Genomic DNA, 26,493 nt, shown 5'->3' on the forward strand with positions numbered 1-26,493 from the left:
CAGTGGTGCACACCTGTAATCCCAGCACTTTGGGAGGCCAAGGCGGGTGGATCACTTGAGGTCAGGAGGAGTCTGAGACTAGCCTGGCCAACATGGTGAAACCCCCTCTCTACAAAAAAAAAATACAAAAATTAGCCAGACATGGTGGTGCATTCCTGTGATTCCAGCCACTCGGGAGGCTGAGGCAGGAGAATCGCTTGAACCCAGGAGGCGGAAGCTGCAGTGAGCTCAGATCACAACATTGCCCTCCAGTCTGGGTGACAGAGCAAGACTCTGTCTTTAAGAAAAAAAAAAAAAGTCTGGCTTTTGTGGGTGTCAGAAATGGGGTGTGGTCCTGCCCTGCTCCTGGGCCCTGGACAGTACGGAAACGAGAGCCCAGCAGTGTCATCTGTTTCTGACAGGGCACACCACAATTGAGGGGTGGGGAGGGCGCTATGGACTTGCTGTGTTTTTCCCTATTCAGGACCTCTGTAGCAAGGAAAGTCAGATGAAAGAGCTCAGCAGTGTGCCCAGGCAAAGACTAGCATCGATGCATCTGCAGGCACCTCTGTTCAGCAGCCTCTCCTGCTGTGTGGCTCAGCACAGCGCAGCACTCAGCACTGGGGGCCATGGGGCCCTGGGCTTCCTGTCTTAGGGGAGCAGCCTTGATGGTGGTTAACTGCAGCTTCTGGGTTCTTCTAGGGCAAAGGGGCAGTATTTTTAGTTTGACAGTTCCTGGATACATCCTAGATTCCCTTAAGGAGCAGATAAAATGAGAATCAGTGAAACCTCGAACGGTGATTACATTCAACATAACCTTTTTCTTGCAGCTTTGAATAGTTTAACTGGTAAGAAACCGTTGCAGCTCCCTAACTGCTAACACACAGAGGTTTTGTTGATAAAAGTCCAGGGTAGTACCATTCGTTAGCAATTGTCTTCCCACTTGCCACCTTGCTTGTATAAAACAGAATACAATTATTGTTTAGAACAAATCAGCAGTTAGAAAGGCAAAATGTTCCATTTTCTACAAACAGCTGCAGTGACATGCCAGATTGTCCTCACTGGCGTTAATAATGGAACAGATTTGGGAATGTGTCATCTTTCGTTATCGCCATTGATGGTCCTCCGCCTTCCTCTTACAGAAAAAGAGGGTTTCTTTGAGATCTGGTCGCTTTTACTGCCATATAATGCCATTTGTGAAATGTTCTAAGAAAATCAGGCAACTGATGTTCCTTGGATGCAGGGATTCAAGGGATGTAGCAAGTAGAGTTGATCATTGTCTTTTTCCAGATAAGTGTTTTTGAAAAACATAGTTCATGTTCATTATCATCACTATTCCCTATGCACAGCCTCTCACAGCAGGAACTAACTTGTGTACATTGACAGGCTCCGACTCGGAGTCAGCTGCCACTTCCTCCAGCTCCCCTCCCACCGCAGCCCCTGCCCAGGCTCTCAGCTCTTTTAGGGCCATGATTAGATGTTCACGCCTCGTTGTTTCCAAGCCTGACAACAGAAAGGGGCAGGAATGATGGAGGGAGATCATTGGCTTTAAAGAATATCAAGGATTGGGGCCCTCAGGGATATCTGTGAAATTTCCTAGATTCAGAATTGTGATGAATGTGTTACTGAAGTGCCAGAATGAAGGCTGTCTCTCAATTCTTAGCTGACACCAGCAAGAGTCCCTCCTCTTCCAAAAGGGTGTCCAGCACCTGCCCCTGTTGAGCATCTGGCTAACCTGGGTGCTTAACCTCACCGGGCTGGAATGAGTCCTGGCCATGGCCCCAGGAGTCCAGGCAGCTCCTGCCCTTCCTGGCTGAGCAGGACAAGCACCAGGCTCCCCACTGCTGTCCAGAGCCAGCTGCAGGTTTGCTGTGCAGAAACACTGAGCAAAATAAAGCTGTTGGTGAGGAAAATTGTTTATTTGAAATGTGATTGGCACATGTCAGAATCTGAACATTAAGGTTTTAGCTGCCGGTATTCTCTAGAGAGTTTTTATACTCTGGGGCTCAACCACGGGTACACCATCATTCCCAGCTCCTTCCGTTTTTACTGTAACTAAACATACTGCTGAAGGTATTTGATCTAAAAGATGCGTGTGACTTGCTTGGTACAAATATTGGAACCAATAACTTTATATGGAGGTAGAGATTTCCCCAAATCTCAATACCTTCTAGAAATGCTGACTGCAGTTACAGTGGTCTATTTGCAGAAGAAGAGAGGGCCTCCGAGTTCAGTGTCTTACACAGAGCAGGGAGCCACAAATGCTTCTTGATGGATCAGTTCTCACCTAATACGAGGATATCTTCTGGTACATTAGGGGTCAGAAATTTTGGCTAATGCCAGCTTGATCCCATTTCTAGAATCTTCTGCATTAAGAGTGGGATACAGAAAAGAAAAACAGTGATACAAGAATGGAAGTGTTTATTCTTCAGACAAAGGCAGAGCCCCCTCCTCTTCGGAGTGACAGAGTCAGAGCCTCAGTGAAGTGGGATCTGGCCTGTATGCTTTCTTTGTTTACACCCACATCCAGCGGATGCTCCCTGGAGAGGTTAGAATATTCAAAAAAATTGGTAATGTACTTCCTATATGGGTTTGAGGACATCGAATTATTTTGCTTGAAGAGAAAAGGGTTGAGTATTGGAAAGATTCACTGATTTCCATTGCAGGACAGCATATGATTAAACAAGCTTAGAGGCAAGCACGGGGGATTTAAAATGGAGCACCTCCCCCAGGAGACTGTGAGGCCAGGGGACCCTTGGGACTTTGTTCACAGTTCTGCGGTCCATGGGCCTGACGGGTGCCCAGCCCAGAGCAGATGCACAGGAGCGCATGTTGACTGAGTGGCTGACCACGTGGTCACATATCAGGAAGAGCTTCCAACAGCACAGGACGGTCATCACAGGACATTTATGAGAAGAGGGTGCTGATCATCTGTGATCTTTGAAATACAGGAAACCAGAAAAGCTGACAGGAGGAACACTGTGATTGTCAGCGGCCTGTTTTGATGCCTTTCAAGTCTCTTCCATTGTTTCCTGATGAGCTAGGACTCAGACGTTGGCATCCTTCCCTCTTTTTCTTCCACTTAGTCCCTTCATGCTAAAGTTTTGTCATAGGGAAATTGGGAAAGGTGAGTTAAGCCGGATGCTAGATGCTGAATGAAATTTCATAAGAAGCTTTATTTTGCAGTTGCACTTAAAGCATCACAAAGAAAAAATACAAGCACTTGAAGACATTCGATGATGAATTCTATACAGACTTTGGATGCTGTGGATTTCACTGACTTGCAATTTTGATATATGTGGTTACATGAAATGAAAGGTTACTGAAGACTGCTCCTTCTTAAAAACTTCTGTTTTCTTTAGTACCATTTTTTTTCACTGTTTCATTGAGTCTTGAAATTTTGATGTCTTAGAGATGATTCTATAGTATTATTTCTTCATAGACTATGTATTTATGAAAATCAGATGATTTTTGAAGTATAATTACTATACAGCTTATTGATAAACACAAGTTTATGGGAGCTATTGCCTCTGTTCATCTTTCCTATGTTCAGAGTTTTAAAAACATAGACTAGAGATAATGTTGCAAAAAATGCATGCGTAAAATTAAAATAGATGTTTCCTGCCCACAGATGATGAGGATGGTATGGACTGCATGGACAATGAGAGGCGGCCGCATTTCCCTCAATTTTCCTACTCTGCAAGTGGACGAGAATAAGTCTCTTTCATTCTGCTACTTCACTGTCATCTTCAATTTATTACTGAAAATGATTCCTGGACATCACCAGTCCTAGCTCTTACACATAGCAGGGGCACCTTCCGACATCCCAGACCAGCCAAGGGTCCTCACCCCTCGCCACCTTTCACCCTCATGAAAACACACATACACGCAAATACACTCCAGTTTTTGTTTTTGCATGAAATTGTATCTCAGTCTAAGGTCTCATGCTGTTGCTGCTACTGTCTTACTATTATAGCAACTTTAAGAAGTAATTTTCCAGCCTTTGGAAGTCATGAGCCCACCATTGTTCATTTGTGCACCAATTATCATCTTTTGATCTTTTAGTTTTTCCCTCAGTGAAGGCTAAATGAGATACACTGATTCTAGGTACATTTTTTAACTTTCTAGAAGAGAAAAACTGACTAAGAAGATTTAGTTTATAAATTCAGAACAAGCAATTGTGGAAGGGTGGTGGCGTGCATATGTAAAGCACATCAGATCCATGCGTGAAGTAGGCATATATCACTAAGCTGTGGCTGGAATTGATTAGGAAGCATTTGGTAGAAGGACTGAACAACTGTTGGGATATATATATATATATATATATATATATATATTTTTTTTTTTTTTTTAAATTCCTGGTGGATACTGTAGAAGAAGCCCATGTCACATGTGGATGTCGAGACTTCACGGGCAATCGTGAGCAAGTGAACACTGTTCTACCGAGAACTGAAGGCATATGCACGGTCAAGGTCACTTAAAGGGCCTTATGAAACAGTGGGGCCGGAGAGCATCTTTCCCCTGTGCTTGGAAACCTCTCTTCCTTCGTGACATTTATCACCTCTGATGGCTGAAGAATGTAGACAGGTATAATGATACTGCTTTTCACCAAAATTTCTGCACCAAGGTAAACAGGTGTTTGCCTTATTTAATTTTTTACTTTCAGTTCTGCGTGAATTAGCTTTTTCTCAGATGTTGAAACTTTGAATGTCCTTTTACGATTTTGTTTATATTGCAGTAGTATTTATTTTTTAGTGCTGAGAATTGTATGTCATGTTAGCAAACGCAGCTCCAACTTATATGAAATAGACTTACTGCAGTTACTTTTGACCCATGTGCAAGGATTGTACACGCTGATGAGAATCATGCACTTTTTCTCCTCTGTTAAAAAAAATGGTAAGGCTCTGAAATGGAATATATTGGTTAGAATTTGGCTTTGGGAGAAGAGATGCTGCCATTTAACCCCTTGGTACTGAAAATGAGAAAATCCCCAACTATCCATGCCAAGGGGTTAATGAAACAGATAGCTGTTGACGTTTGCTCATTTAAGAATTGAAACGTTATGATGACCTGGCAACAAAAAGTAATGAAGAAAATTGAGACCTGAGTGAAGATAAGAAATGATCTTTACATGGCAAAATGAACACATCTTGAGTATTTAGGAAATGGGCAGTGAAGGCTAAGAACCTGGTGTGTTTCTTGGGATCATGGTACATTTATCACTGAATTAAGCCATCAGGGAAAAACAACAAAAAAAGAGAACGCCTCCAGCTTTTCCTTTTCTGTATATACTCATGTCCCCAGATTCCAACATTTCTCACTGAAAGGGGGCATGTATGCAAACCTCATCTTTCTCCTTCATTAATGATGATCTTCAGATTAAACCCTTTGGTGCTAGGAGCTGACAATTTCCAAAGCAGCCTGTGAAGTCCTAGGGGCTGGGGGCCACTCTTGCGGCAAGCAGAAGGCCATCCTACTCCGCGGAGTGATCATGGAAATGTATTTTAGTTAAACTCTGACAGCTCCCAAACGGAAGACTACAGCATGACGTAGTATTATGATTGCATTGTATGAAAGAGCAAGTGACTTTCTAAGTAGGATGAATCATATTCATATGCAGATGTCTTAGCCTCTTGACGCTGGAAGTGTGGATTTATAGCTATGAAACCACTGCTGGCAGTGGGTGGGCCACTGGGACTGACGGGGGGTTAAAGGGCATTTTACTAAGGCAGCTAAGACATATTCAGACATCAACGTTATCCTTATTTTTCATATTTCTACCTGAGTGAAGTTCATCCTTAGTATTGAGTAGGAAGTTACAGTAAATGGTAGTTCATTCTTACTTACACACATAGCTAATCTTTTTTTTTTTCACTTGGAATTATGTTGAATGTTTCATTTTGACAAAAAAGTAGACTAGAAGGTATGTTCTTTAAGTTGTCTTGCATCCATTATATAAGAAAGAAACAGGTGAGAGGAAGAGCAGAAAGCTGAGACTGGCTGATGTTCAGAGCACTTACTCCTCTAGAGGGAAAGCATGACACCGCACACTAAGCACACAGCTTTTTGTTGTTTGGGTTTTTTCTCCCGCAAATCTTAAAGTGATTCCCATGACCTTGGCCAAGGACACTTCTTAAAGATTAATGACTGGCACTGACATTGCCCCAGGCGGGCCACTCCTCACACTGGCTCTCAGTCTCCAGCCATGCCTGGGGCTCAGTCACTTCTATTCCACCCTCTGAGACTCCATTGGTGTCACACAAGGTGTCTTCTTGGCTTTGATTTTGAGAATCCCCTATTTTCACTTCCAGATCTGTCAGCTGCCATGGAGGAATAACAGAAAACCAGAAATGCGTGTAGAGGGAGATTTCTAAAACTTCCCTTGTGTTGCCCATAGTTGTAGTTTTGGGTTCTGGCAGGTGGAACACCCTGAAACCTGGAATCATTCTATGAGAATACAGTTCAGACTTTGCAGACTCCAGCCCATACTAACTGTCATGAAGCTTGACTTCTTGTCATAATGCAGCCATCTTGGAGGAAATTGGCCATTTCTGCTTGGATGGTTGGCAGCGTCGTGCTCAGCTTTGCTTTCTACACTAATTACATAGCATTATTCAAGTATTGTTTTCCATTTCCCATCCCTGATTTCCAGCTTCTTAAAGCTGACTGTTCTTGCAGGGGCCACTTGCTTCTCCTAGAGTACAAAAGTAAGGGCCTTCCTTACTAACTGCAGGGTCTCTCTATTACACCTCAACGTACACACTTTGCTGCTACTGTTTGTACTGTCTACAGTAGAATTTCCTTATCTTGCTCCTGGTAGTGCATTACAGGCAAGCATGAAATGTAAAGTATTTATTTAAATAAAAAGAAAACCTCTAAATTGGTAATTGAATTACCTCCCTGTAGCTTTATAGTTTGTGACATTTCTTGACCTTGCTAGTTCTTTCATTAGATCTGCGCAAGATCTAGTCATCTGGTTAAGGATTTTAAGCAGATGCAACTATAAACCCAAGAAACTGTATTACTATTACTGTCGGTCATACTAAACCTGTCTATTTCCTGAAGTATATGACCCACAAGGATGTGGAATAACTAGGAGAAACTGTTTTTGTACACTGTACATCCTTAGTATTTTTACACGTATATGATAGGGATGAACATGATTTTCCTTCGTACAGACAGCTTAAATAAAGCACTATGTCAATCTGCTACTTCTCTGTTTATTGTTGTTGGATGTGGTTCTATAATCCCCCCAAATTAAATCTTCTTTAATGAAAACATGATTTTTAATAGCCCCAGCTGGTATTAACCTACCTTGTATAAAATGTGACAGGAAAATATAGAAATAATTCCTTGTAGCTCACACACACACACACATAGGGGATCATTTTTACTTCAGTGAAATGGCAGTAGTGCGGTTATGCAAACTTTGATGAAGGGCTGCTTCTGAGGGGAGACGCTGACCTCTCAGCACTGGATTTAGGATGGATGTACTGTGAAGCCAGGGATGAAGGAGGTCTCAGACCTTGGGGACATTCAGACCCTAATCATCTATACAACACACGGTTTGGACCCAGAATCTGAAGGAATGTAGCTTTTCATTAACGTCTTCCTGATAATGTACTGCTCTGCGTACTTCCTTTCTTAGAGTGTATTTCTAACATGTCATGGCAAATTAACAAACCTAGACGTGGGTGATGTAGATGGGTAGGATGGCTGGACTGCAGTCTGACTTCATGTTGAATCATTCTGGATGGGGCCTTTTTCTGATTTTACCTCATAAAGCTACTATTGTAGAAACTTGGCTTTGCTCCTGTGACGAAGCCAGACAGAGGAATGGCTTTTGGGACCAGAGTGAGTCAAGCATGTATGTGTATGTCACACGGCCAAATTTGAGGGCATTCTCACATGTGCTCTTCTCTCAAAACCACTGGGGTTGACAGATCCAGGAGGCTAAAATAAAGTGACCTCTATAATTCTTTAAAGGTGCTATTTTTAGAATATTGTATAATTTATTCACAGTATATCTAAAACAGAATTAAGGACAATTAAAATATCTTATGTGACAGCCTTTATGTCTAGCACATTTGATGAAATAAAAAACTTCTGAATCTGAATAGAAGTTCTACTGTTTCAGGCTTGAACCTTTTACATGCTCAAGAGATTCGAATGGTCTCTGTGTGTAGATCATGCCACCGCCTCCAAAGCCTAATCCACGTCACTTCTGAGAGGCAAGGCTGAGCATATGGTGACATCAGCTCTGTGTTGAGATGGTGATGAGGATGATGGCTCGCTGGCCAGGCAGGGCAGCCGAAGGTCAGGGACCTGTCCTAACTGCAGCCTTGCCTTTAGTGTTTGTTTGTCATTCTCAGATACAACACGGTATGTCCAGTGTCCGTTTTTATTACTTTAAAGCATTTGAGGGCTTAATTGTGTATAGTAGAAATACTATTTTAGACAAATAATTATCTGTGTACAGATATTTGATATACTCTAAGTAAATTTTCTAATTTCACTAAGTACGTTTTTAGGCTCCTCTCAAATACTGCATATTGAAGAAAAAAACCTGACACCACCGAGCCAAAGATGCTTTTTTGTCTGTTTTCGTTGTTTAACAGAATGGAAAGAGTAATGCATAGTGCTTCCTGGTGTCTCCTGATTGTGCACAAAGTAGGACGATAAATAAAATGGAGTCTGATGGGACATTGATTAAAGGTGAAGGATGATTGATATATAGATCATGAAAAGAAAAATGAATGGCAGGAAAAAAAGTTTGGTCCTTAATATACTTTGGCCTAGTTAAAATATGTGCCTTTTTGGTGTGTTTTGTTCATCACTACAAGATAAAAAGGAAACATTACAACTCAAGTCTTTAAAAAGTTCATTTATTGAAAATCATATGTATAACCTAGCATACGAATGAGCAGATTTAAACACATAACTTCAAGCCATTTCTGAAAACATACACCAGGAGCTCTGCTCAGCTAGAGTCAGACTCCAGCTCCAGCCCGACTGCGTGCGGGGACAGCGCCCGCGTTGATGAGGACCAGCCCCACTGCAGGCTGAGGCGGTGTCACCCTGGGAAGGTCGTGGTGCGTTGTGGCATATTAAGTCTAAACCAGATGAATGTAAATATCTCTTTGTAAATCATTTATTTCACTCTGTTCCATCCAGGTCAGCAATCAGATTGTGGCATGCTGGGTAACTGGAAAAAATAATAAAAAGTAAGTTTCAATAGCTCATGTTCTTCAATGTTATTTGTCTTCTCATTTGGTTTAGTCACCTTTTATGATGAAAACTGTTGTTGGAGAAAAAAAACCTGTTGCTAAACATGTGGAAATTATATGAAAAGTTTGTGCCTCATCTTGTCCACATCAAAGCCCTTCACATATGAAATAAGGTTAACTGGTTTAATGGGTTAAATTTGAAGACAACCTAGACTAAAGACACGCCTGCCTCTTAAATAAGGACAGTCTGGTGTTAGGACATGGCCAGAGCCGTCTTTTCTGTCCGGGAAAGGACACATTGATTTGTGCCATAATCTGTTTACTGAAAATTTATCTGACCTTACGGCAGGTAATTCTAGAACAAAAACAGGGTGTAGGCCAAGTGCCCCTAAGAAATTCCTCGTGAAACAATACAAGCTGAAACACCTCCAAATTTGTAACTGCAAACAATTTATTGTAACCTATAAAAAAGTACTTTCACATGGAAACCTCACATGTGTTGGAAGAGGGGATTGGGTGTACTGAGGTCTCCTAGTTTTACGCAGATACAAATGTTCCAAAGTCGCTTCATGCAAATCAGGTTGGGGGAGAATCACAAGTTCAGAAAGTATTGAATACTGTGCCTGGCCTCTGCTGCCGTGGCTGCCCAAATTAGTTTAAACCACATCAGGAACTAGAGTCAGAAGCCACTGGAAATGGTTCCACTCCACAAAGCATGTCTGGAGTTTCTACTGTGCACTGTGTGGGAAGGTGACTGGGCCACAGTCCTCGCCCTCTAGATTGTGAAGTCCAGAGACAAGCCAGGATGGTATTTTCCAAATCCCGGTTTCTACGTCAGATCAACTGGAACGCACTGCAGGGCCAGGGGCCCAATCTGGTCCCTCTTTCTTTAGTTGTTAGGAACCATCTTCCAAAAAGAGAAGTGGGCCTGCCCCTCTCCAGTGAGGATTTTCCAAGCTGGACTCCAAGGGAGGACTCTGTCAACCTAATTTAAGCCATCATTACGTGGGGATTTCCAAGACAGGACAATGAGTGAAACTGAATCTGCATTCAAGAGAAATATATGAACATCAGCCTGTTGCCTTTTATAAAAAATGAGAAAAAGTAATGTTTACATTTCAAGTAGATTTCCCAGTGTGTGAGAGACCCTGAGGACAACTTTTTCTTGAACAGGTCTGTGAGTAGTGGGGTGGGCTCAGCAGGGTAGTTAGAGTAGGTGGGGGGCCTGGCCTCAGGCTGAATGCAGGTGGGGCTCCGGCAGGAGGCCTCACTCCTAGTAAACGTGCCATCCCATGCACGCAGCCCTCCCAGGCCCGTGGAGCCAGGTGGACAATTTCCTGGGCCCACAGGATGCTTTGTTCTCCAGGCCCTGTCTGAGTGGCCCATGAGGAGTCCATCCCATGCACTATGCCCTAGAGCCCTGCCATTGCAGAGGGGACTCCCTTCTGTCCTCAGTGGGATACTGACAGCACGGAGACTGCCACCAACACGATCTGATTGTCAAACGCAGGGTTTGCACCAAGCTGACGTGCCCTCCAGGCCAGGTGATCGAACTGACCCAGCACAGTCCTGCTAAATGACTGGTTTGAATGGCCCTCCACCCCTGCTCCATGGATTGGCCACGTAAGGCAGGTGGCCTGGTGGCCTCGCTCTTGACACAGTGGCTTCCTAATTTTAGAAATGCTAGGATGACTGAATACAAAAGGGATAAGCATAAATCCCAACAGATAACACTTCAAAAGAAAAACAACCCAACTCTTGGCTGGGCACAGTGGCTCACACCTATAATCCCAGTGCTTTGGGAGGCTGAGGCAATAGGATCGCTTGAGTCCAGGAGTTCGAGACCAGCCTGGGCAACATAGTGAGACCTCATCTCTACAAAAAAATTGTAAAAATTAGCCATGTGTGGTGGCGCACCCCTGTAGTCCCAGCGACTCAAAAGGCTGATGTAGGAGAATTGCTGTAGCCCAGAATTCAAGGCTGCAGTGATGAATTTTGGGTAGAGAACACACCCACGTACACACAATACAGAATAGGCGTAAAGACCTGAAGTAAAAGTAAAACGTGTTGCGGAATTTTTTGATAAGCTCCAGGAAACAGGCATTTCTCATGATGAGTGTACATAATGCCTGTGGGCTCCCAGGCCACCTAGCAATTTATCACTATCGGAGCTGTTCCAGAAACGGGTGACCTCCTGATTCCGTGGGCCTGCACGGGGGTGACACAGATGTGCGGGCCTCACCAGGAACCAATCAAAGTCAGCCTGATTCCTTCCTGCGGCAGATCAGCCATGGCCATCTGCATGGGCTTTGTATTTCCTGCGGTTCAGGTGAGAAGCCCCATATCCATCCCCACTTTCACACTGTTGAACTTACCGTTCACTGCTCAACCCCCCCCGTGCCTACAGCCGTGCCTGACCCATGGTGAGCGTTCAGTCAGCACTGGAGGGCTGGATAATTTGTCCTAGGGGGTCACCGTTTTGTCGCCTCCATTTGCTGACTCTTTGGTAACAGACATTTCTCTGACCGAGACAGAAGCCTTAGTTACTGCCCACATCTGGCTTGTCTGCCATTAGGGATATCCATGATGCTTATTTCCAGAAAGTCCTGTCATCAACACCACAGTGATCATGGTCTCGTCCAGGAGAGAAGAGCGTGCGTATGCCAGTGGGACACGAGCCCTCAGTCAGTGTCTCCCGTCCTTCTGCCCTTCCATTTGTCATCATGGCCCTTGCTGTGGCCCTCCTGTGGCTGTCCTGCAGCTCAGAGGGGGCCGACAGGGCGCCCTGGCCACTGCTCCCCTGCCGTGCTGTCCACAGGTGGTGGAAACGTGCCCCCATCTGCAGGCACACAGCTGCTAACCCATTTTCTTTGTTCTCATTTTAAATCCTATCGGAGTCTTCTCTCCACAAACCCTGCCTCGTTTATATCTGAAGTTTGTTAAGTTCTGAGTGTAAGAAATCAGTTGCTCTGGGTGACCTGAACTGTTCCCCAGGCCACCACACTGTGGGGTCCAGCCAGCCTTTGCTGCTGCTTTGTTCTCAAGCCGGCCAGAAGTGGCAGCCCGGGGAGATGGTGGCACCCCTCGCCCCTGCTCACAGGAGACCTGCCCGGGCTTCGCACTTCACTCTCTCCGTGGGTGGCTCTAGCCAACCCTTCTAAAGGTAACAACCCCTTCCCCCCTGCTGTCCGCTCTGCTCACTGGCACGCTGTCTCTGTTTGGCCAAGTCAAAACGTGGTCCTGTTCCTTGTGTGTCTGGCAATAAAGCATCCATTTGTAACTGGAGAGGGCAGGCCCCTCCCCCCACCTCCATCTGGGGCATTTCAAAGCTGGCCCTGTGTTGACAGAGCTCCAGGGCAGCCCCTGCCTCGCTTGGTGGCTCGCCTCCCGCCTCCGCCTCGTGTTCTGGGCACCGGGGCCAGGGCTCGGCAGCTGTTCCAGCCAGGCCCGGCTCCGCCCGCACCCGCTCGGGTACCTGCCCCCATCCACACATCCTGTGGCCTGAGAAGAAGTTCATTTCCCTGCCCAGCCACTTCCCAATTCCATTCACTTCATTTCTCTGGGCCTTATTTTTCTATCTGTACAAAATGGTTATTTATCTCAAATGGCCCTTTCAAGCCCACAATGATCTCAGCACTAATCCTGTTGGTTTCATAATCATCTGTGCTGGGCTCTGGGTAATATGAGGCACTTCCTTTTAAAGGGAAGCTGGTTCTTTCTTTTTCTCTGCCAGAAATCAAGCGACATGAAAGCTAACACATGTCTCTGAAGCGACGCAGAGCTGAGATTCAAATCCAGGCAGTTTGACCTCAAAGTCCAGACTCTCCCATGCGAGGCTCTCCTGCTTGCTCTGGCAGATGAGGGGCAGCCAGTTTGATATCTACGGAATTAAGCTGCCAAATTGGGAAGGCAACCTGGATGAAGTAAGCCACGTGAGCTCTGGCTCGCCACCAACGCACTGAGGAGAGAGGTGCCCTCAGCATGCTGGGCAGAACGTCGTGGAAACGCGGCCTTCGAGCAGGACCGCCCACCTGTCAGAAGGGAGCACTCCTCTACAGAGCCGAGGGGCAGTCAGCCACCCTCAGGCCCCTGCGGCCCTGCTGTCCCCAGCACAGCGACTGAAGTTCTCGCTGAGAGGCCTCGTCCCCTCCGGGTCAGGCCTTTCCAGGAACCTGGCTCTGCCAGCTGCAAAGCAGGCGGGGGCTCACGGTTAAGGCCATCGCAGGGCAGCGGCCATTCTTCCCTCCTGGCTGCCCGGCTGGGCCTCTGATAACAGCCTCCACACCGCAGTCAGAGTTCAAAGCCCTCCTTCCCTTCCACCGCAGGGCTTGGCTTTGCTGCTTCTGGGCTCCGAGAAAGGAACAGGGCCGCAGAAACCAGAGGAATGGAAAGGTATCCACAGAGAAGGCCGCCTTGCAGACATGAAGTGGGACTTTCCGTAAGACAGCATCTCGAGCTGGACTTGGCGGGGAGAGGGAGGCGGCCCCGCACAGGCCAGGGAGGCCCCAGCACACATGAGGCTGGGGTGGAGGCCCTGGCTCTGCGGTGCCACCTGTCCTCCCTAGGGCGCCCCCAAGCCCAAGGGTTCCTTCCCAACCGTGGGGTCTGAGTTTGTCATCTTCCAGCTTTCTCAAGTCCCCTGAGTCATGAGAACTTCCTCTACACACAGGCAGGTCTGTGTTTTATATGAACCATGTTTCCATGGTAAATAGATTTTAAGAATTCCCAAAGGACAGACAGTGTCACCAACAGCAGAGAGTGGAGCCTCTGGCTGCCTCATGTTTGAAAGTGTTAAAAGTAAAGACAACACTGACATTTGGGGTTGTAATGTGGCGGAATTACAGTCTTTTAAAGGCAAGAACCACTTATCTACACTACATGCAATATTCAGTGTTTTGTTCACTTGTCTAATTGGATTAAAATATTTAGCTCCCTTTAAAATCTTGATTGTGAATTTATATTGTGAAATGTAATGTCTGACTCAGGAAGCAATAAGTAGAGCGAATGTATCTGAAGGAATATAAAATTCAATTGACTTTTCTCCCATGATTCTTATTCTGAAAGTACTCACTCTTGGACAAAGTGAACTGTTAACGGAAGAGCAAGTCTGGCTAAAATGAAGCCCTATGCGCTTTTCAATATTAATTATACACAGGGCGCTCAGTCAAAAAACAAAAAGTTTAACTGTCTGCTGTTGGAGGTGTTTGGGGAAGTTTCTCTGAAGGTCGCGAGATGCTTATGTTAGACATGCAGCACCCAGGGTCTTGTGTCATTTTTTAAAAACACTCAGGCAGCAGGGAGTTAATGACATTTTAGCTGCATATGTTCAAGTTTATTTAAAAAAATATGCAAGTCACTTTGGTTGACAGTGTCTTGTACACAGTTTTGAAAGAATCAGGGCAAACTTTAACAGAGTCAGTTTTTATTTGAAAAATATTTTCTGGGAATGTATCAGTGTTTATTTTTGAGACTGACAATTCGGGTGAAAATCAGGATAAAAACAAAAAAACAACAATTTGGTTGAAATCAAATTGTTTGTTTTCATCTATTTAGAATTCTTTCCAAAAAATCTTGGTTCAGGAGGAGGCTTTTTAATTTATTTTATTCCATGTATTTGCTGTTCTATTCAAGCACCATCTGTCTTACAGGTAGCTAACTTTGTGGTAGCTCCTAAGTCAGCTGGGCGAGGCCCCCAGGGCTCCTGGAAGGACCACAGTAAATTAGGTGACACCTCCAAGGCCTAACATGGGCAGCCTGCAGCAGCTCCGCCTTGCAGCCAGGCCTCCCTCAACAGGGAGTCTTGCTCCCTGAGAGCTGTCACTTTTCTAGAGCCTCCCTTCTCCCTTTGCTTCCAGTTGCAATGGGCCTTTCCTCCCTTCATCATCTTCTGTGTCTCTGTGTCCCCTGCTTGTTTTCGGCTCTCTTCTATGAGTCCTTTGGTATAATGAGATAATGTCGATGATCTTGAATATAATCACATATGGCTGCTGGATCCATGCACAAGTTTAAATCAAATTAGAAAGTAAATTCACTGCCAAGAATGCTTAAAAGTCATAGGGCCAACTGATTAACCACTGACAAGTCAGTTTCCGACTCTGTTTTCTAAACTGTAAGTGATTCATATGAGGGGACGAAAAGGGAATCACTCCCCAGATTGAACACTGCAGACAGAACCAAGCAGCCTGCTCAGGATATGACGGCTACCAGAAAATGCAAGTCAGCCAAAACCGTATTCATTACCAAATAAGAAAGCAGACACAGAAAATCATCTTGATGGTTGAGACCATCCTCTAAGTGGTCAGATAATTTCTGTTTTCCCCTGTCCCAGATGCCATTCTCCCCAAGACTCATGTTTCCTCACCAGCCGGCTCCAACCTTCCTAGCCAGATGTTAGAGCCCCCAGGCTCTGGGCCGCAGACCCCTGACCCTGCTCCAAGCTGTCAGGCCCTGCCCAAACTCCCCCGAGACCCACCACCCTCACCCCGAATCCCCCTCCCCCCACCCCCACCACCAAGGTTTCAGCCTCCCCTAGCCAGGGCCTGCCTCTCAAGAAAGGGCGAGAATGTGACTACCCAGCCCAGTCTCAAACAAAAGACAGGCCAGGGTGTGTGTCTGGAGGCCCTGACCCTCTCGGAATACAGAGTGTGGGGAACTGCATCTAGGCAAAGCTGGGCTAGTGCTTCAGTGTCTGTTTCTCCACAAGGACAAGTAAGAGCCATTTCATGACATTTAAAAGCTATTTTCTTGAAGTTGTTTCCAAACCCAGGTGAGGCAGGAGATCAATAATGCCATTATTTGTAAGTCACCCTAAACTAAGAACAAGCCAAGAGGCCGGGCAAAGCTCATGCCTGTAATGCCAGCACTTTGGGAGGTCAAGGTGGGCAGATCACCTGAGGTCAGGAGTTCGAGACCAGCCTGGCCTACGTGGAGAAACCCAGTCTCTACTAAAAATACAAAATTAGCCAGGCGTGGTGGCAGGCACCTGTAATCCCAGCTACTTGGGAGGCTGAGGCAGGAGAATTGCTTGAACCCAGGAGGCAGAGGTTGCAGTGAGCCAAGACCATGCCATTGTACTCCAGCCTGGGCGACAAGAACAAAACTCATCTCAAAAAAAAAAAAAAAAAACACAGCTGGGCGCGGTGGCTCACGCCTGTAATCCCAGCACTTTAGGAGGCTAAGGTGGGCGGATCATTTGAGGTCAGGAGTTCAAGACCAGCCTGGCCAACATGGTGAAACCCCGTTTCTATTAAAAATACAAAAAAATTAGCTGGGCGTGGTGGTGGGTGTCTGTAATCCCAGCTACTTGGGAGCCTGACGCAGGAGAATCACTTGAAGCCGGGAGGCGGAGGTTGCAGTGAGCAGAGATTGCACCACTGTACTCCAGTCCGGGTGACGGACGGAGCAAGACTCCATCTCAAAAAAAAAAAAAAAAAAAAGCCAAGAAACGAGCCGAGAGCTTGAGCCAGTGCCCTGAGTCCTGCCCACCGCAGACAGCGCCGGGGAGCGGGGAGGATGGGGGTTCTCGTGGCCAAAAGCATCCATGTGGCAGCTACCACTACCAGGGGCTCCCTCTGCCAGCCATGTTGTTGTGAGTGTTTCAGAATTCAAGCAGAAACAATTAGAATAATGAAGCCTGCCAACAGGCTAGACACTTCCTGTTGGAGGCCACAGGCGAGCCTGAGCCCCACCACCAGGGGCAGTGGGGCTCAGGACCCAGGACAGGGAGGGAAGGAAAGGGGTGGACTTTGCTTTGGAACCACTGCCCGACCCATTCTCTTCTGGGTATTAAGTGGACAGAGATGTTTAGAGTTTGACATGCGAAATTAAGTTAAGCTTAACTCATCCAGGCTGAGAAAACGGAAGCCTTTAGTTAAACCATCTCTAACCTGGACACGAGGATAGCTCTAACCCTCAGCTGCCCAAGATCTGGACCCACAGGCAACTCCAGGAAAACAGAGAGGGTGGCTGAGCACTCCGGAGCCCTCAGGCGGCACTGCGTCCAAAATACCTGCTCGAACCTACAGCAGCCTCGCGCACATCATGGCTCAGCAGAAGCCTAACTCACAACTCAAGCTGATTCCATGACAAGAAGGCATCGCAGAGGCTGAAGCCCACTGACAGCCCCTACCTAGAGGTGAAGGCCAGGCTTAGCCAGAAAAAGCGGGCTCTGGGTTTAGATATTCAGCAGAGAGCTTGCAAACCTGGATCCCTGCCTCCTCTCTGACCACTAGTATTTGCAACTGAAAGCCAACATTCCCTCTACCAAATTTCTTTTGTCATGTTCATATTAAAATAACTCCAAGTGTAATATTTGAATCTGAAAGGCCGCTTTAGAGATGAGCCAGATGGGCCAGTATCAGATAGCACAGGAATGGGCAAATCATTGCTGTTGCTTCAGGCAAAAGAAGAAAGACCTGCTAGTTTTTCTGAGGATTTTTTGAGGTTTGGGGTTTTTTTTAATGCGTTTTGTGAAAATTTTGCAACTCATTTGGCAATAACCAGATTTTTAAAGCCCTGGAAGAAGCTTCTAAGCATCGGTGATCCATGTTAAGATCTAAGTGTGCTGTAAAGCAGGCAGATGGGGAGTTAAAAGGCAAAGCCCACGTTCTCCTGATCTAGTCCAGAGCCCAAAGGAAGCTGCCGTGTGCTCCAGCTTCCACGGAAGACTCCCCACAACCTGAGGTCTGACAGAGTTCTTGGCTTTAGAGGCTCAAGATTCACTCATGCCAGGAGTCACGGTCCCTCCCTCCTATGTGACAAGAGCCTAGTCACCTGCCAGGAGACCTAGTGGCTCCAGTGGTCCTGATCTTTGGCTGGCCAGGCTTAAAGCAGGTGCTGCTGGGGCCCTCCCTGGGGACCTGCCCACAGGGCTGGGTTCTGGGCTGGGTCTGGATGAGGGGGTCATCCTGAAAGCAGAGGGGAGGGGAGTGGCACTGGTCCCACAGCTGCTGCTCTGCAGGCCTCTGCCTTCCCTGAACCTCTCCCAGGACCCTCTGAAGATGAGGGAGAAAGGAAACACCCTCACATGTCCTCAGCCTGTGTGCCCAAGGGCCTGTGGGGCATCCCGCCTTGCACTCAGCACGCCAAGTAGCCCGTGAAGCCAGGCGTGCACCATGCCCACTGTGCAGAGGAGAGACTGAGGCTGGAAAAAGGCTTAAGTTACTTGTCCGAAGCGGGGGCAGGGGCTTCAGCACAGTGACACAGCCTGGAATAATTCTCTGTTCTTTCCAGCTCCAGACACTTCAGAGGTTTTCAAAATGTAGTGTCGTCCAGAATCATCCCAACAGCTTGGCAAAATTCAGGTTCCAGGGCCCTGCCATGGAGCATGCCAGGTGAGGCCTCGCCTCCTAGATTAGCTGTGGCAGTGCGGCTGTGGCTCGGACTTTGAGCGGCCCGCTCCCCCACAGTCCCTGGGAGCAGTCTCAGAAGCATGGGGACAGTAGAGGCATTTCCACCTCCAGGCCTTAGCTCCGTGGCGCCGGGGTGTGCTCATTTACTGTCTGTGAACGCATGTTTGGCAGAGGGACTTTGGACCGAGTGGGAAAAGTCAGTACTTAACAGGTTCCTTGAGCACAGGGTCATTTTGTAAGGAGAATGAGACTCCTCTTCGTTTTCATTTCCAGATGCACTTTTCATATTAATCATTCCAAGCACTTACTGCCTGAAGTCCCCAGGGCACTCATAGAGCACCTGGGTGCAATCCTGATTAAAGGCGGAGGCCTTGGTCAGCCCACGGACCACCTCATTATCCTAACAAACTGCTTGATGGGGCAAAATGCACAGCCTCTCTGACAGGAAGAGAAGCGATTTAGAAAACGAGGTTTCATACTGTGTTCCAAACTCACCGGGACACTTTCCTTCCTCCCTTTTCCCTGCTGGTGGCCCCGGATCTAACCTGAATGGGGAAAGCCTGGGCTGTGGAGTCAGGCTTAGCTTCCGTTTGCGGTGTCCCTACTTGCCAGCTGTAATGCTTGTCTGGGCCTTAGTTTCCCTATCTAAAACATGGAGACAATAAAGTCAGCATCGCCTGCTTGTTCAAGGGTAAAGGGAATTAATGCATGTTCTGTGTGTAACACTGCCGGGTGCTCTGCAAGCTCTCCAGATATTAGCCCAGTAATCTTCCATTCAAGACGACTTTGCTAATTGGGAACACCTCTTTCCTCAGCCAATTCAAACCATACACGACCTTCAGAGGCAGCTCAAGGCCACCATCCTCCAAAAAGCCTGTTCTGCCGCCCACGGCCGTCCTCCCGCTTCTCCCTGCTCTCGCGCCCTCCGCAGCCTGCACGGCGCAACTGGGCACTCGGTGTGGTTCGTTGATTCGCGGGCCTGGGTCTGTTCACCTGCACGGACTTTAACTCCCTCACCAGGACGGGCCCATGGCTCCGCTTCTCTGGGTCCTGCACTGTGCCCAGCACAGTCTTCCGGACCTCCCTTCCAGCTTACTGCTAACCGATGTGATCCGTGAGAAAGCCGGCCTGTTGAGGTGCATAAAAGATCCACCTGTAGACGCCCGCCCAAGGACTCCCACCTGCGCCGCGTTCTGCACAGTACCTGGGTCCGCAGCCGGTCCACCTCTTCCGACAGGCTCTGCCTCTCCAGGAGAAGCTGGTTCTGCTTGCTGAGGAGCTGCACCAGCTGCTGGGCTGTGGCCTGGCTGTGCTTATCCAGCTGCCTTAGCCTGGAGAAAAATCCACCGCAGAATTAAAGAGGGATAACGTCAGCCTTTCAACAGGCCCAGGGGCTGTGTGTATCTGAGGGAAGCCCCTGATAGGGAACCATGAGCAGGACGCCTAGGGTGACCCTGAGGTGCCAGGCTCTGGCTGGCACTAGGCCCTTGGTACGCACTGTGTGAAGGTAACATTCTAGCAAATGTGCGTGGGAACTGGGAGCCATCTCAGTACACTACCAATTAGAAAACACGCAGATAAGTGGGGTAAGTAGAAGGAAAAGGAAGCTTTGAACTCCCAAGCAGAGGTCAAAGATGAGGGGCCTAAATGCCGCCATTGTTCAGCTGGAAAGGTCTCTGGCAGGCTGAGCAGCCGGCCGCCCCGGCTGGGGAAGTGGGTGAGGGCCGTGGAAACACTGAAGTAAGGGTTTTCCATTATTAATCAGTCAATCACGAGCTCCGGCATCGCTGACCAGATGTCTTTAAAGATCCTAAATTTGTCATTCTGCTGATGGGCGCTCCTCTCCAGACTTGCTAATTCACTCAGCCCATTATCCTCATCTGTCCACAGTCGGCTTCCTACAGCCAGCAGCACAGTCACCCATGGAACTGTTGGCTTTGGATTAAATTTGGAATTGAACGACCACCCAGAAGTGTTCTGGAAAGAAGCGAGATGTGCGGCCTGCCTCACCGTCCTCACCCATCAAAAGCACCAGCAGGCACGTTAACTCGAATTCTCAACAAGGAACAGGCCATTAAAGCTCAAGGTGCATTTCAAACTCCAGGCTACTGAGCCGAAGGCCTCGCGGGCCGTTCTGCGAACACCGGCCTCTGGCTGCCCTCAGTTCGGGCTCTCCTGGGACTCCGGGCACAACTAAACATTTACACGGCCACATGTGTGGGCCTTCGGGTTGGGATAGGTTCCTCTACAAAAAAGGCCGCACATGTGGGCACAGGTACCACTGCCCTCTGGGAAACCCGGCGATGGTCGGTACCTGCCTCCCGCGCTGCTCGACCCACACCCTCCCATTTCCCCACGGCTCCCCCGGCCCTGCCCCATCGCCCTGCTCAGCCTCCGATGGATTTGGCTAGAGTCTTTGGTCAAGGGGCCCGAGCCCCCAGCCCTGACCCTTCCCCAGAACGCACCATGACTCCCTGTTTTCAGCCACACCCAGCGTTGTCCGGGTCTGCGGGGCGCCCTACCTGTGCCGGGGGAGGCGGGAGCAGCAGCCTAGGACCCCGCCCAGGCAGAGCCGGCACTACGCATGCTCCCAGGAAGCCCCGCCTCCCCGGGCTTGGCGCCTCCGACTGCCACGCCCACAATTCCACACCACCACCCCCCCCTTGCCTATCCCGACAAGGGCCTCCTGCTGCCCGCAGGTTCTGGAGGAAGTGTAAGGACTCAGGGACGCCCTGGAGCCTCTTTGGAGCCTGGGCAACAGCCAGGCCCTGCCCTGCCTCCAGCATGAGGCTGGCCTCAACAGAACAGCAAAGATCTTCCATCCAAGTAGGAGTGTTTCCCTGTGTGTGTGATGTATATATATGGTGATGCTCCAACACCCCACCTCATCCTTCCCTCTGATCTTGGAGGAAAAGTAGGTTTCCTTCTGGCGATACCTAAGGCCATCGCTGCTCTGGGAAGCCTCATCGGCCCCTACCCGTCCCCATCACGCTGGGGCTGAGGCAGCCTTTCCTGGGAGCTACCCTCAAAGCCACCCAGTGGATCACAGAAACTCTCCTGCAAGGCCCCGGGGGGGGGGGGACCCTGGCTGTCCTGAGCAGTGAGCGGCCGGGAGAGAGGAGGACGTCCCGGGCCAGCAGACTGGGGAACCTGCCTAGGCTGACCCTCTGACACAGGCAGGCGGCCATCATTCATCTGAGCACCTGCCCTGCTGTGGGACCCAGGAGTGGGTCCCGTTGAAGAGAAAGAGATGGTAACAGCTCTTTTCCTTGAGAAGCAATCTGATGCTTCCGTATTTAAATTAGTGGGTGAAAAGCATCATTCGCCCTTGAGCTTTGGAACCCTAAGGTGGCTTTTCCCCTCCGATGAAGGCCTACCTGTGGAGAGAGCTACTGGCTAAGAGCAACTGAGGTAGTAGCCCCGTGGCTTCCTGCTTGCTCGAAAAGAATGGACCAGAAACGTGACAAATGACATCATGACATTGCTGCATGGCAAGAAGGTGCCAGGAAACGTGACAAGTGACACCATGACATGGCTGCATGGCAAGAAGGTGCCAGGAAACATGACAAGTGACACCATGACATGGCTGCATGGCAAGAAGGTGCCACGAGCAGCCATTGTCCATGTGGTCCCTTGCCCTGTGCTTGGATCAAATGAGATGATGGTCCTTTGGACCGATGGGCTCAGTATGTGGTTTTGAACTCCTGAAAAGGGATGGCAGCCCATCCAGGGCAATGGGCAGAGCCAAAGCCGCTCTCACAGCATAAACACTGGTCATGGCCGGCCACCCTGGCTCCACCTTCAGCGATGCGGCCGGTTCTGGCCTAGACCTTCCTCCTATGGAGCCCTCAGAACCTGGAGGAGGTTTAGTCCAGAGTGCTTTGCAACCTGGGGGCCTGGGAAGGCTATAGCGATTACTGGGGTGGGAAGGAGGAAGGAGACACCACCCAGACCCCGCTGAATCAAGTGCCTGGGTGTGAGCCCCACAAGACAGCAGGGGACCAGCTGACCAGGATGTCCACACACAGAAGCACCCCTGCTGTGAGGAGTGAGATCCCTGAGAAGGGGTAGCTCTCCCTTCACAGCTAAGAGCTGAGGATGGATTCCAATTGACTCAATTTTTAAATCAACTTGAACACTCCCAATATTACAAATATTGGGAAAAGACATTTGTTTTTTGTTTTTTTTTGGAGGCAGAGTTTTGCTTTTGTTGCCCAGGCTGGAGTACAATGGCGCGATCTCGGCTCACCGCAACCTCCGCCTCCGGGTTCAAACCATTCTCCTGCCTCAGCCTCCCGAGTAGAGTAGCTGGAATTACAGGCGTGTGCCACAATGGCGGCTAATTTTGTATTTTTAGTAGAGACGGGGTTTCTCCATGTTGGTCAGGCTGGTCTCAAACTCCTGACCTCAAGTGATCCACTCGCCTCAGCCTCCCAAAGTGCTGGGATTACAGGCGTGAGCCACCACGCCCAGCCCGAGATTGATTTTTTTTTTTTCTTGATACGAAGTCTTGCTTTGTTGCCCAGGCTAGGGTGCAGTGGTGCTATGTCAGCTCACTGCAACCTCCGCCTCCTGGGTTCAAGCGATTCTCCTGCCTCAGCCCCGCAAGTAGCTGGGATTATAGGCTCCTGCCACCATGCCCAGCTAATTTTTATATTTTTCGTAGAGACAGGGTTTCACCATCTTGGCCAGGCTTGTCTTGAACTCCTGACCTCATGATTCACCCACCTCAGCCTCCCAAAGTGCTGGGATTACAGGCATGAGCCACCACGCCTGGCCGAGATTTTCTGAAAGTTATTTATTTTTGGAAAAGCCTCCAACCCTGCACAAACCAGCCTACCCTCTGTTAATGGCTATTTCATTGCCATCATTCAGAAGAGATTTCTTGGGGTGTCCTAGACACATAAGCTGTCTTTTCTTTTCCATGGTGGTTACTGCTCTGTCATATTTGTGGTGTTGAGTTCACCTCTTCATCCACCCACAGTTTCGAATAGCACTGCTGATGACTGCTAACACCTTGAGCCCCTGGGCTCACTGCGCCACAATTACCTATGTAAATTTAATTAATAAACTACCTGCTAAATTCAATAATTACCTTAATTAAAAGTTCACTATAGTCCTAGGAGGTACATGCTAGTATCATCCCCATTTCACAGATGAGAAAACAAGCTGAGATGTTAATTAACTTGCACAAAGTCACACAAGTAATCGGTAGAGCTCGGAGTCAAATCGAGCCAGCGCCCAGGTGTCCTTAACCATCGTTAATGGTGGTTAACTCACTGAGTTAATTCACCAAACGAACCAACCCTTGGTAAACACCTCTCTTCTTCTTCTTCTTCTTCTTCTTCTTCTTCTTTTTTTTTTTTTTGAGATGGAGTCTTGCTCTGTTGCCCAGGCTGGAGTGCAGTGGCATAATCTTGGCTCACTGCAACCTCTGCCTCCTGGGTTCAAGAAATTCTCCTGCCTCAGCCTCCCAAGTAGCTGGGACTATAGGCGCGCACCACCACACCTGTCTAATTTTTGTATTTTTAGTAGAGATGGGGTTTCACGATGTTGGCCAGGCTGGTCTCTAACTCCTGACCTCCTGATCTGCCCGCCTTGGCCTCCCAAAGTGCTGGGATTACAGGCGTGAGCCACCGCGCCCGGCCAACACCTCTTAAGGGTCAAGTACTGATTTAAGACCTGGGGGTCCATCAGGAATGACAAATGCTCCCGGCTCTCGGGCGGTTCCCGGCCAATGGAGGAGAGACTCACTTGTAAAGAAACATGCTCAACTCAAACAGGACACTGAGGCATGAAGAGAAATGGCCAATATTGCAGATGAGAAGCCTGGGAGGGCTTGCGCCTGCTTAGACATGGCTCATGATCGTCATATGCTGAGCACTTTTATGTCGGGCACTATACTTACTGTTTATTTAGCACTCACAATTCCATGAGGCAGGAACTAATTATTATGCCACTTTAAGGTTAAGGAAACTGAGGCACAGACAACATGAATCATTCATTCAAAGTCACTCAGCGGGCAAGCTGGGATGGGAAAGGATGAGTGGGTGCTTTTCTGGCCAGGGCCAGGGGCGGGGACTTCCCACTTCGGGGCCGCACTGCAAAGGCCAATGCGTGTCTGGAAACTGCAAGCTGTGCAGTGTGGCTGCACCAGAGGCTGCAGGCTGCTCAGAGGAAGGTGACGCTGGACTCTGTAGCCAAACCAGCAAATATGGACTTCGTCCTGCAGGCAATGGCAGTGCCATTTACCAGACAGAGGATGGCAGAAGGGATCGGCCTGGCGTAGAAGAGACGTTCTGGGGTCAGGGCGAGTTCGAGGTACCTGTGGAACACGCACCCACCAGGCAGCTATGCAGCTTGGGGCTTAGGAAGGGCCGAGCTGGAGCTCTAGCTGAGTGGGCCAAACCTGCTGGGAGGCGAGACCATGAACGTGGGGGAGAGATTTGCCTGGGAAGGGTTGGCAAAGATTGTCAGTGTGGGGAGTTTGTTAAAAATGCAGCTATCCGGGCCCGCACGACCCCCCTAGCTGAGAAGCTCTTCTGCAGTGAGAGGGAAGGGCTCGCCCCAGGATAGGGGTTAAGGAACCTCCGCCTTCAATGGCTGGCAGTGGACTGGAATCCGGCAAGACACTCAGAGTGGGATCCTGGAGGGAGGAAAACTGGGAGATGGAGGTCCACGGAGGAGAGGGGTCAGGGCGGAGTGGCCGGTTTGTGGGAAATGGCACCTGGTGGCGGAGCGCCCTGCGGAGCCTCCTGGCTGGGACAGAAGCCAGATTTCAGGGGCTGGAAGAGAAAGCCTCTTCTAGCGAGGGGCTGGGCTGGCGAGGAGGTCGCAAGACGGGGTGCGGAGGGTGGGAGCCACCGAAGCCGCTGGGGAGGGGGCACCGGAGGAGAGAGGGGCAACCTTCACGGCAGAGGACGGCGGACTTCCCAAGGGAGGAGGCGCCTTAGGCAGAAGACTGAGACCCTCCCCCCGAGGCAAGAGTGGAGGCGGGAGCAGGCGCGGGTCGCGGAGGGCGCTCGTGCTCGGCAGCCTCCAGGATCCCCCACGTAGAGGTCACCACTGTTTGCGAGAAAGGGGACGAGGCAGCGGGGTGGCGGCGGGGACGCTGCTGCGGGGACGAGGGCGCCGGCGGGAGGCAGGGACACGCCGCCCAGCCCAGGGGGCGCGCTCTGAGGAAGACCCGGGCGCCCGCCGCCTCCTCCCCCGGCTCCGCAGCCGCCGCCCCGTGCCCTCCACCTGCGACCTTCACCCCCGTCACCGTCGCCACGGGCCTGGAAACCTCTTTCAGCGTTCGTTTCAGGGCAACTGTCGTTTTGAGAGAGTGCAATTTCTTGTTCTGTGTGTCTTGTTTTTAGCCTTTTCTTCTAGGAGGCATTAAGTCATGAACGGGGCGAGGGGGTTTGCCATCATGGGGCCTGCGGAGTCTGTTTAGGCAGCAGCCCCGCTGCAAGAAGCCCCCCACAGCCTGCGAACCACACACACCCTCCGAACCACACACACCCTCCATGCGGCAGGAAACACAGAATCGTCCGATTTCAGAGCTCAACCCCTAATTCAGACCCTTCTTTCCCGCGCCTTTATCTCATCTTTGCAACAGGCAGGGATTGCATCCAGGGCCCCCAGGATGTGGTTGCTATCTTCACTGTGCTGTCATGGAGCCCTGGGAGCTGTGGCCAGGCCCCATCAGGGGCAGGAAGCCAGTCCTCCTCCCAGGAAGCCCCTGTGCTCCCCGGCCCTCACAGCACAGGGTAGGGTCCGCGGGTCCATGAGGAAGGACACTTGAGGGAGCTGGCACCCAGGCTGATGTGGCCGTCCTAATCTCAGGCACAGGGTCCATGTCCTTCAGGATCTGCAGATGTACAACTGCCACCCCTGCCTGGGTAGGACTGGGGACCCTGAGGGAGAAAAGCAGCTGCCGCGTGCAGGGGTAG

General features: G+C 49.2%; 2 protein-coding genes across 16 annotated transcripts in view; one reads left to right on the forward strand and one right to left on the reverse strand.

Annotated features, from left to right (window-relative positions):
* AKT3 (AKT serine/threonine kinase 3) overlaps positions 1–9,216 on the forward strand; it is a 344,485-nt gene extending 335,269 nt beyond the window's left edge. For 4 of the 5 annotated variants that reach the window (XM_063707276.1, XM_055380781.2, XM_055380785.2 and 1 more), the window contains one exon: positions 8,117–9,216. In XM_063707276.1, the coding sequence (XP_063563346.1) occupies positions 8,117–8,220 (104 nt within the window). In that variant the 3' untranslated portion in view covers positions 8,221–9,216. Of the gene's footprint in view, positions 1–3,610; positions 7,191–8,116 lie in introns of those variants that run through there. The other variant, XM_055380779.2, reaches the window with a different exon arrangement.
* SDCCAG8 (SHH signaling and ciliogenesis regulator SDCCAG8) overlaps positions 8,849–26,493 on the reverse strand; it is a 245,554-nt gene continuing 227,909 nt past the window's right edge. For 8 of the 11 annotated variants that reach the window (XM_004028678.5, XM_055380741.2, XM_019032281.4 and 5 more), the window contains 2 exons: positions 19,761–19,887; positions 8,849–9,184 (listed from right to left, as the gene is read on the reverse strand). In XM_004028678.5, coding sequence (XP_004028727.3) covers positions 9,155–9,184; positions 19,761–19,887 — 157 coding nt within the window. In that variant the 3' untranslated portion in view covers positions 8,849–9,154. The remainder of the gene's footprint in view (positions 9,185–19,760; positions 19,888–26,493) is intronic. The other 3 variants (XM_055380726.2, XM_019032290.4, XM_055380762.2) reach the window with 1 other exon arrangement.

The sequence above is a fragment of the Gorilla gorilla genome, chromosome 1, assembly GCF_029281585.2.
Source record: "Gorilla gorilla gorilla isolate KB3781 chromosome 1, NHGRI_mGorGor1-v2.1_pri, whole genome shotgun sequence".
Taxonomy (NCBI): domain Eukaryota; kingdom Metazoa; phylum Chordata; class Mammalia; order Primates; family Hominidae; genus Gorilla; species Gorilla gorilla.